Source organism: Eutrema salsugineum, unplaced genomic scaffold (genome assembly GCF_000478725.1).
Source record: "Eutrema salsugineum unplaced genomic scaffold, Eutsalg1_0 scaffold_13, whole genome shotgun sequence".
Taxonomy (NCBI): Eukaryota; Viridiplantae; Streptophyta; class Magnoliopsida; order Brassicales; family Brassicaceae; genus Eutrema; species Eutrema salsugineum.
The window spans coordinates 7,094,938-7,105,821 of NW_006256885.1; the positions used below are offsets into that span (position 1 = coordinate 7,094,938).

General features: G+C 39.3%; 4 protein-coding genes across 4 annotated transcripts; 2 read left to right on the forward strand and 2 right to left on the reverse strand.

The window, feature by feature from the left end:
* Positions 1-164: 164 nt before the first annotated feature.
* Positions 165-2,098, reverse strand: LOC18024637 (translation initiation factor IF-2). Its single transcript, XM_006407796.2, has 4 exons — positions 1,993-2,098; positions 1,138-1,572; positions 582-770; positions 165-452 (listed from the first exon to the last, which is right to left on the reverse strand). Exons 1-4 carry the CDS (start codon positions 1,996-1,998, stop codon positions 411-413), a joined length of 672 nt encoding a protein of 223 aa, XP_006407859.1. The 5' UTR covers positions 1,999-2,098; the 3' UTR covers positions 165-410.
* A 1,283-nt stretch (positions 2,099-3,381) lies between these two features.
* Positions 3,382-5,145, forward strand: LOC18024638 (B-cell receptor-associated protein 31). The gene is made up of 2 exons (XM_006407797.2): positions 3,382-4,112; positions 4,608-5,145. Exons 1-2 carry the CDS (start codon positions 3,827-3,829, stop codon positions 4,985-4,987), a joined length of 666 nt encoding a protein of 221 aa, XP_006407860.1. The 5' UTR covers positions 3,382-3,826; the 3' UTR covers positions 4,988-5,145.
* A 182-nt stretch (positions 5,146-5,327) lies between these two features.
* Positions 5,328-8,564, forward strand: LOC18024639 (GPI transamidase component PIG-S). Its single transcript, XM_006407798.2, has 13 exons — positions 5,328-5,508; positions 5,605-6,301; positions 6,409-6,493; positions 6,576-6,665; positions 6,748-6,821; positions 6,959-7,043; positions 7,138-7,221; positions 7,326-7,456; positions 7,622-7,703; positions 7,798-7,845; positions 7,919-7,991; positions 8,086-8,189; positions 8,287-8,564. The coding sequence occupies exons 1-13, from the start codon at positions 5,364-5,366 to the stop codon at positions 8,401-8,403; spliced, it is 1,815 nt and encodes a 604-aa protein (XP_006407861.1). The 5' UTR covers positions 5,328-5,363; the 3' UTR covers positions 8,404-8,564.
* LOC18024640 (ankyrin repeat and SAM domain-containing protein 6) lies at positions 8,544-10,756 on the reverse strand. Its single transcript, XM_006407799.2, has 6 exons — positions 10,312-10,756; positions 9,764-9,825; positions 9,412-9,671; positions 9,202-9,276; positions 9,043-9,105; positions 8,544-8,846 (listed from the first exon to the last, which is right to left on the reverse strand). Exons 1-6 carry the CDS (start codon positions 10,422-10,424, stop codon positions 8,799-8,801), a joined length of 621 nt encoding a protein of 206 aa, XP_006407862.1. The 5' UTR covers positions 10,425-10,756; the 3' UTR covers positions 8,544-8,798.
* Positions 10,757-10,884: the final 128 nt, after the last annotated feature.

The following is a 10,884-nucleotide window of genomic DNA, read 5'->3' on the forward strand; positions in this document are numbered from 1 at the left end:
GTATACATCTTCACATGAGGAGAAAATTGGTAGTTGACTCGCTGGAGGTAGGTAAGTAGACGGGCTCACGGGCATATGGGTTGGATTATGAATTATGATGAAGACGCTATAACAGTAAAACTGTTTATCATATATAATGCATATATAATGAAAGTCAACTGCACACTTATTTTCATACGCAAATGTTTCGTTGAGAATCTACAAACAAAAAATAAACTACACAATACAAACACACTACCATATTTGAGAAACAAATTAATTTTTTATTTTTTTTTGGTAGTGGCAGCTCCAATGTCAACCAAAAAAATCACTCCTTTTGTTACAAAAGGAAAGAAATTCAAAAGGAAATATCCAAGAAAAATGGAATAGAGAAAATTTCAAAATTAAGTTGATAAATATGTACATTGTCTTCAATACTTACTTCCCTTCCGGGACCATGGAAAGCAGCAGACCTGCGCATAGATCCCATTTCATGTTAATTACACATTCTATATATATAAGATGATGGACATCAAAGTATTTTAATTTGTAAATTTAATACACAATACATATTAATAAGATGATTATATGTGTAGTAGTACCTTGGAGGAGTTTGAGGCGGGAGATTCATGTTGACCGTTGATTGGGCGAGATGGAGTGTTGCCGGTTGATCCACCGTAAGATCTGGCACCTTCTCGCCTCTCTTCCTTGACTTGGTCGAAAATGTGTGTGTAACTCACGTTCTCCCCTGACCCCACTGATCCTGGAAATGGCGGAATCGTCGTCCCTCCCTAACATAGATAGATATATATTCACACAATTATAATAAGCTAAATGACCCCAAAAAATAAAAAAATCAAAGACATTTTTTTTTTCGAGAATCAAAGACATTTCATAATATTCCTATATGTGATTAAACATTTTTTTATTTTTATTTTCTTGAAATGTAAAACACAAATGAAGTTTCTTCTTCCATGCTTCACAGTTACAATCAACTTTTTCTTTATCTGTTTAGAATGCTGAAAGTTGTGGTTTTAATTAGGAAAAAGCATTTATCCAAAGAAAAAACATTTAGCAAAAAAACGTCTGTGATAAATTATGTAAATGCAAACAATCAATGAGGTGTAGTCTGTCATATATATATATATATATACATACCCTTCCGTTGCTGCCGCCTCTAAGATTGGGTTTAGGCTGCGCGGGACGAGGAGGAGTTTGTGGCTGCCGCTGGTTTCCTGGTCCTCCTCCATAACCTCCGTATAGTCCGCCTCCTCCTCCACCGTCTCTGCCTCCGCCTCTACCTCCGCTTCCGTAGAGTTGATCCGCCGGAGGAGCCCTGACTTTGTTTCTCTCGGATGGTGGAGGAGGCGCTCTTGGCGTGCCCTCCCTAACCGGTCTTGGTGGTTCAGGTCTTGGATTTCTAGGAGCAGGTTGAGGAGGAGGAGGAGGAGCTTTTGCTTGAGTTTTGATCTCTGAGTTCTCTAAAGATTCGTACAAGTCCGCTCTTTTGTTCGTCCTCGCGTTGTCGAAGACGACCGTGAATGGTTGGTCTTGGTTGTTCCAGTCCCCAAACTTTGGGACGTGTGGACGGTTCTGCAATCAAATCATTCAACGAGTACGTGACTTTTTTTGAGGGAAAATGGTCAAAAGGTTGAGTTTAGATTTACTTAAAAGATCAAACTTGATGTGTAAGAAACATATATATATATATATATATATATTATGTGAGCCATAATCGGAACTATGAGGAGCTAACTTCCCATTAGACACTAGCCAGAACAGGTAGAATTCAGAATAGGAATAAACACGAAAGTCAACTGGTCGGAACAAACCCAAGTCTCTGTTCTGCCTACCAGACAAATTACTTAAAGATATCATGGGAAAACAAATAAGCTGAGTTTCCTGAAAAGCTTGATGGATTCGTTAAAATCATGGTTTGATATGCATATTTGAGGTGGGATTAAATGAGGGAAAAAAACATGTGTGTTGATACAAAAGTGTTTTACAACTTACTGCCATATTTCTCGTTCAACAGAGAGAAATGAAGAAAGGCTTCAATGGTTATGTCTGAAACAGAGAGAGAGAGAGAAAAAAAAAAGAGAGAAGCGATGAGAGGGAGAGAGAGAGGGGTACATAAATGTATGTGCATATATATAAAGGTGTTGACGATTTGTATATATAATTATTTATATTCTCTTGTTACTCTGGAAAGTTTGAATGTCTCTGTTTCTTCTCTCATGGTCTACGGCGACTTCTTCAAAGCCGTACGAAATGACGTGGCATTCACCGCGTCTCAAAGCCACACACGCTTCGCAGTTTCTTTTTCCAATTCCTCTTTGGCAATTGCCAGAGAGACTGCATATGATTATCTTTCTCCCTCAAGTGTATTTGTCTTGTAAATCTTTTATCACGTATTTTTTTATGAACTCTTGTGTTTCCTGTGAGGCTGTGAACATCGATAAGTATCTTGATACTGATTATTTTCGGAATGTTTAATCCGATTTTAAACATTTGATTAATAATTAACACGGTGAAAGCAGATTATATATGATGGGTGGGGGGAAACAAAGAAGCCAAATTATATGAAGGAGGGTCGTGCAACTCGCCATTATTTTGTTTGTAAATGGCAGCTTAATCAATTTGTTGCAAAGTTTTTCGTTAAATAAACTATTGCATGTACAGAATAAAAAACAATTAGTATCGTATTAGTTAATTTTGGCGTCTTTATGTTAGCTGGTGAGTTGCAACATGGTTACAACTGCATTATTTCGTTATATTAATATATCTAATTAATTACCACAGGACATATACATATACTTGATTGTGGGTGTATAATAAGAGAAATTGTCTCTCTAAAGCGACGACGACTTCAATGGCTGTCAATTAACCCAACTTGTAAACCACCACATTTATAAATGTTTTGACTTGATCAATGGGTCCATCACATGTAATCTACTTGTTTTTTTAATATTGAAATAGTAAATGTATATAGGTACATAGAACATAGTATTCGAGATTGGGATGGTGCATTGTAGTCTTGTTAGTTGTTACACACTCTTAAACTTGATCAATAATGTGGACACATAATTAACAATTTTCTGAAGTTATTCATCCTGGGACAATTTTCTGGAATACATTCGCATGTTGCATAAAATCATACTGTAGTTAACATAATCTTGACAAAAACTAAACGAGATCAGTCCAAATTGCTTGATGATTCCAAATAATGCCGATCCGAACGAAAGATGGCAAAAAACAACAATACCGAAATTAAATATCTGCTCTGCATCCAGTACTCATATTTTCAGGCTACCATAAAAAGCGATTATGAGTTTATGACAAATCATAAAACACAGAATGATATTTTACTTTTTTTAGCTGTGAACTTGTGAATACACAGTTTGCAAATTTTGCATGACTTTTTCTTTTCTTCTTCCGATTCCTCTTTTTGACTAACAGTCAGTGTTTATGTCAGTAACCAGTAAACACAATTATCAACCACTCGAAAGGTCAAGAAAAAGCTACACTTTGAAACCGATCGTCTTCTTCAATTTATCTAGAGATTGTTTTCTCCGCATACTCCTCTCAGTTTCATGATTTCTTGGTGGTATCAATGATTTAGCAGCTGAAATTCGCTGGGAATCAAATAGTTTTGGAGAGCTCCCAATTGTGTCTCCGTTTAAGCGTTTGCCGATCTGGGTTTCGGTTTTTGCTCCAAAAGACTGTTGCCCATAAACAGATACTGAGGACCCGAATTTAGGTTTTTTTCTTTTCTGAATTGGGCGTGCATTTGGTTAAAAAAAAGCATAAACTTTACTTTTATTGGTGGGAAAGGAGGGAATCAGACATGATTCAGCTACTGTTCTTCGTTCTGTTTATCGAAGGTGCGATTGCGTTCTTACTGCTGGTGAAGATTGGTCCTCTAAGGGAGCTTGTAATAAAGTGCTTGGAGCAGCTTAAATTGGGGAAAGGTCCTGCTACTGTCAAAACCATCGCTGGAACCATGTCTGTAATCCTCTTGTCGAATCTCATGAATATCATCAAGATCCAGAACAAGGGTGCGAAGCTTGGGACAATGTCTCCCATGGATCAGGTCCTCTGGAGAACCCACTTGCTCGAGGCTTCTCTAATGGGTCAGTTTTTGATTTCGTTTCATCTCTTTTTCTTCCCTTTTGTTTGATTGAATCCCAGTGTAGATATATGTTCTAGAAACAAAATTTGGGGCGAATTCTGTTACTTTCTTTTCGTGTACTAAGAATCCTAATCCACACTTCAGTTCTTGCTCTTAGCTAAGATATTAGCATTGGTTTGTGAACAGAAAGTTTAAGTCTTCTATGTTTTCCCGTCTAAAAGTTTTGCCTGAGTTTCTCAGCTTGAGGATGATATGAATAGAAGCAAACAACAGCTGAAATTGTTGTGATTTTAGTTACCGGGAAAACTTAGAACAATATGTTGGAATCTTTCCTAGATCCATTAGCATGTAACTGATTTGCGTTTGGCAAGCAGGATCTCTATGATTGTTTCCATTCCAATGAGTCCATCGTCGTGCTTTTTTGTTCACCAAATTTGGGAACTTCCTCTGGACTTGAAGTAGCGAAACTTGTTCTGATGACCTCATGACTTTGCAGGTGTTGTATTGTTTCTTGGCTTCGTTATAGACCGGACACACCATTACCTCGGAAAGCTAATTACTTTAAGAAGCAATGTCGGGTCATCGAAAGGAGAACTCGAACGACTTAGGAAGGAGAGAACCGAGCTGAAAGAGAAAGAAGAGAAGACATCCAAGGAAATCAAACAGCTGAAACAAAAACTGTCATTTGTCTCAGAGAACCTGATGACAGTAGAGAAGGAAGCCAAAGAGAAAGAAACGAAGCTCGAAACAGCTGAAGCCCATGTTACAGCTCTCCAAAAGCAGTCTTCAGAGCTATTGTTGGAATATGACAGATTGCTAGAAGACAACCAGACTCTCCAAAGCCAGATTTTGGTTGGAACCAAAAACCTCAACTGATATAAGAGATTTTCTTATAGAGTATTATTCTTTAGAGCCTGTTGATGAGGTTTGAGAGTGTTTGTAACGACATAGGAGTGTCTCCTTACAGTTTATGCAGAGTGGATGTAATGTTGTTTAGAGAAATTCTATAGCTTTACCATCACTCCATCAGCAAAAAAGCCATCTGAACAATGAAACTATCTAAAAAACAAAAATTGTAATTTGAGCATAGCTGTGTAAAGAACTTCAGTGTCGAAATAAAAGAAATGTGTAACGCCGTCTGTGAGAATCGAACCCACGGCCACGTGAATAAAAGCCACGCGCTTTACGAAATGACAAGATCGACGCAATAGTCGAGCAAGTTTTGTGGCATCTTCTAGCTCTGGGGAAGCCGATGGAAGAAATATCCGATCATCTGAATCCGACGAGCGATACTTCGGGACTCATGCCGGAGTTTGATCCGAAAACCATGCGTTCTTCCAAACCTGGCTTGAAGCGCCTCTTCATCACCACCACTGTGCTCTTTTCATTCCTTTTAGGTATTTGTTCTGGTCTTCTTCTTCATCCTCTGATTTTCGACTTCTATTAGATTTTTCTTCCTTTGCTTTATCTCATTCCCATTTCGGAGGTTTCAGGTCTGCCATTTCTGTGGAAGACAGTGGAAATATATCGCTCTCCGTTACCGTTCCACGACATCGACTCACTTTCCAATCAAATTGAGTCGACTCCTTTGCGTTTCCCCTGCAGTTTCCACGCGGTGTTCGTGGGTTTTCAATCGACGGATCCGGATAAATTGCGATCTGAGATACAAGACGGTATTAAACAGTTGACTCAACCAAGTTCACAATGTGGTTCTTGCGATTTTTCCCTCTCTGTCACCGTTCAAAACCCAGATGACCACTGCTCAGAAACCCTTACTAGTGATCCTTCCATGTGCTCCTATCGTTGTGGAGTGATAAAAAGAAATGTTTTCGGTGCTGGATCGGACGTGGCAGTGGATGAGTCACTGGCTGATGTGTTTAGTGGCTGTTCTGGGCACGGCGGGAAAATGTACAGCGTCGTTGTGGTGAATGAAGAAAATGCCAATGGTGAAGATGAGGTAAAAGCTGTGGTGGGCAAGCGAAGGCATGCGTGGATTGTTGGGAGTGGATTGGAAGAGAGATATGGAGACGTGGTGGCTAGAGTTTCTGAGATTTTCGTCAAAGTGTTTATGAATGGTGGAATGGAAGAAGGCTCAATTCACGGGGAGTTTATGCCTGTGGGATCAGATGGGAGGATTGTTCTTTCTTTCAGTCTACTAAATTCCAATCCACGTGATTGGATCTACGATTGGTATGATCAAAGTGTTATGCTTTCTCACCATTTGGCCTTTAGGAAATCCAGAGGTTACTGTTTCGTTTGCCAAAGTACTTATTAGTGACCTGTTGTCTGTGTGACAGGGACTTTCAGAGGATAGACGAGGCATTGTTGGCTCCAGTGACTAAGGCGTTAGCACCTATAGCTAATATAAGTGTTGAAAGTCAGGTACCATTCACCACCAGACAAAAATCTTTTGCATCTTTTGTTATTCTCTCAGGCTGTTGTTTTATGCTTTCTCTGTTTTTAGGTATTGTATCATACACCTAAGTCTTCGTTTTCATCTTGGGATGAAAAAATTCAGAGCTACATCTTTAAGACCAGTGATCTTCCCTTCTTTGTACGTAACCTTTCTCAAGATCTGCATGACTATTTTGGACACAACTGATTGTTTTATACATTATTTTAAATGGTTTCGCCAGGTGAACTCGAACGAATGGCACTTGGATACTTCTGCTGGAGCCAGTGGTCGGTCCAAAATATTGCAATTTGTGGTGTATATTATTCTACTCTGCCCATGCTTTTTTATTATGATGCTTGATGCTCTGATTACACTATATTGTTTCCTTATAAACTGAGCAGGAATGTTTCCACAGAAATACCCAACTCTATAATGTTTCTTCATATTGTCAGATATATTCCATCTGGAAAAGAATGCCCTCTTCACTTGCAGTTGCCAAATGGGGAGATATCTAAAACAAATGGCTTCATATCTCCGGTTAGTAACCACTCATCGCATTTGCTTTCCTTCTTCTGATTTGTTAGTAAGACCTTTGTGAGAAATGATGTCATCTTATCATTTTGTTCTGTAGATGTGGGGCGGTGTGATTGTGTGGAACCCGGGAAATTGTGAAAATGACTCTGAACGCCCAAGTAGGAACACGATATCGCCTCAGGTCCGTTTCACCATACATATGTTGAGTTCTTGTATTGAATATTTGGAGAGCCTTGGAAGAAGATCACTGAAGCAACATTGCTGTTTTTGCACTTTCTGAAACAGGATCTCGAGCGAATAGTTGAAGTTTTCTTGGGGCAATTCCGACAACTTTTTGGTTTTAAGTCTGAAGCCATTTATACCAGTGGATTGGGCTCTTACAAGATTTTACCTAGTGAAAGAGGCTTTACAGAGTGGTAAGAATATGATAAATCCCAATATTGATGTGGTCTCTGTGTAGATCCACTCTTCTCTCAATACCTGTGATGCTTATCGACCATTAAGGTTTATACTTAAAGCATAGGATGCTCATGAGAATTGGCTGTCGGTGAGTGTTGTCTTTTCCGGTGTGGCATTTGCAGGGAATTGGATGTCTTGTCACGGAAACACACGTGTTTCAATCTCCACTCTTGTTCAACAACCCTCGGTTCTCTTTCTAGATTGGTATGTGATTAACTCTTCATTCCGCTGCACGTTCGGCTGCATTCTGGTGGTTCCTTTTTCAATTTTTCTAATCTTCATCACTTGGCTCTTGCAGGTTCAGTCACTCCCCAGGATGATAATCAAGGATGAAATTGGAGAACAAGTATGCTTCTCATCTTGAACCTTTTTCTGAAAATTGTTATGCTCTGACCATTCCATTGTTTCCCCCAAACCAGGTGAAATACTCTATGAAAGCAGCAAAGTTGGCTCAGTCTAATGCTTCTACAGGAGGATACAGTTCTTCAGCCAGTGTGTTACACTTAACCTATACTCGATATGCTCTGTTGTACACCTTAATGTTGGTAAATTCTAACGAGAAGTTGCGGTTTTGTGTTTCACAAAGGTTCATCAAGAGAAGCAAGGTCCCTAGCCGAGAATGCCTTCTTCCATCCATCCATCATGTCCGTCAGCTATTTCTCTTACGAACATTGCTTTGCAGTGTACTCGGTTAGTTTCGTTGTCGCTACTATTGTTATCACTCTTATTATTAGCATATTCTCGTTGCTCCGAGTCTCATGTTTCTTCTTTTTACTTTCTGGGACAGCCGTTTTTCCTGCCTGTTGTAGGACACGTTGTCCTTGCAGCACTACGAGAATGGAAAAGATACAAACAAGAGAAGGCAAAGTACTCGACATGGCTCGCCAGAAAGAAGACTGCCTAGGACTATGCATTCACGTTGAAAACCATAGTAACCCTTTAGCGGATTTACAGATCCTATGTAACTTCCAAGTTTTTGGTTGCATGAGTATAAAATTTCGCAACGACGTTGTAATGAAAGAGAAACTACAGATTTCCGGCGGATTAATTATTTAGTTTCCTTAAGCATCTTCATTGTGGTCTAAACTCACATAAAAAGTGGTGCAAACGGCAGTGTTTGTCTCACTATGTTTAAGATTACAGATGTCGACCCCCAAAACTCTAAGCTCTTGAAATGGGCAGATATAGTAACAAAAAAATACGAGAAAAAGTAAGCCAAATCCGGAGTCATTTCGACAACATCTTAATGTAACGACTTCCGGAGGCCGTTCATGAAGCCATCATGAAAAAGACACTAAACTATTCGCGTTTAGATCCCAAAGCAAGAAGTATCTTCTTCCTCGGGCCCTGAAACAAAAACACAGCTTGTGAAAAGAGAGCATAAAGAAGTTGAACAAAGAGCTTGAATGTAGTCTTCTCAATAGCTTTTCGTGTTACAGGTCAACTAAAACTGAGAGAATGACTTTCGTCCAAAATCTGTAGGCCAGGCTGATTATAAAGCATAGTGGTAGTAAATGTTGTATCAGTTTAACATGGAGCTTACCATTGGTATGAGCATAGCCTTGAGGTCATCATCTGTCATATGCATGAGAGCATCCATATCAACCTGGGAAAGATCAAAGAGAATGAGATCATGTGTCTGTGACAAGATGACACCAAGCGTAACATATATATCAACCTACGAGCAGATATTTTTACATACTTCTTCTACTTGAAAAGCAGTCGAATATTTCTCGAGACCCAATGATTCCAGAAAGCTATCAACCGATGCACCAGCCTGAACCAAAAGATGACAAGCTAAGAAACAATAGGTGGACGTATCCATATGTTCGCGCCGATCAGAAGAATGGTTTTCTCCCAAGGTATTAAGTATGATGGAAAAATAAAGTTGAAGAAAAGTAAATCATATTGCCTGCTGTGATTTCTTCCTGGTAGCTGGATTGGAAGTTTTTCTAGTCTCTGTTGCAGTTTCAGTCGCTACGCTCTTCATACTTGGTCTAGCAGCCTCCACTTTAGATTTTGGCGGGTCACTGTTTTTCGGTTGCGGATTCATTGTCCCAGAGAGCTTTTCTCGTAAATCCCGCACGCCTGAACCAGCTTCTCGCCCACTTTGAGAGCCATGATGTCTCTTCTGGAGTTTCAGGCGAAGATCTTTAGGATCAACTCTGCGATCTTAACAAGTCATCCGATAGTGAATCAACAACCAAATAATGTTTGTCATACTTAATTTCTGGTAAGAAGAACAGGTGAGAGAAAAAGCATACTTGAAAGTTGAGGTTTGTCATCATCGAAAAGATCATGCTCCCATTTGTCGTCCTGCCTTTGCCTGGAAGCATGAGGAAGGAGAAACATGTGATACGAGATTGATGACGAAGACTACAGAAGAAAAAATTCATAAACCATTCTCCAACACAAAAACAAAAATAGTTTCATCTCACAGATTCAGTTAATTGCCTTAAAACCACAGTCCACAGTTCAGATTGATAACATTTCTAGATTTAATAAGCACTCGAGCTCATTAGAGAAGCTTATTGTGCTGATCTAATTGAAAAATCAGTGAAGTTGTTTAAAATTACCAAATAAAAAATTGGCAAATAAGAGATTCAGAAAGTCTTCCTAAGCTAACAAAAGAGCGGATTCAGAGAGCTTAGCAAGACTCAGCTTAGGCTGCTCAAAGCAAGGTCACAATGTAGCTATTTACACACAAGAGAAAAAGACCCAACACCTAGTACCAGCTAACAACATTGAAGAACTCTCGAGGAAAGCAAAATAAATCTCGATAGATGATGGAAAGAGGGAGATAAGTTAGAACCTCTTCCCAGTCACTTGTCGCACGCGAGTAGAGATATCGCCAGAACCGCCATTGATACGATCCTTTATCATTTTCCTCCTTCCCGACTCAGATTCCAATCTATCAGCGTACATCTTTATTTTTCTTGGAAGAAAAATACAGAAATTGATCCTAACCCTAAATCAGGAAAACCCACAACAAAAAACACCCAAAGAGAAAGCGAAGCGAAGTAGTCGTCTGATTAATTAGCAAGCTCCCGGGTTTCAAAGAGACCCAAATATAAACCCTAGAATCTATCCAGAAATCACAGAGAAGAAAAGAGCTCTTGCACAGAAACAATCCATTAATGTAAAAACTCGACAGGTTTTGGTTCACGACGGGGATCTACGTTAAGAGAATTCGGAAAATTATCATCCAATCAAGTACCGGGTCATCTTGGGTCCGTCGGGTCGGATCCAAAATAAAGAAACGCTTAACCCGGTTTGACTGTTCGTTGTTTGTGTTGGTTTTTATAGGTTTTAACAAAAGAAATAGAAAATTCTTGAAATCTATTTGATCTGCATTTATCCGGTTTAATTCGGTAATCCAAAAGAC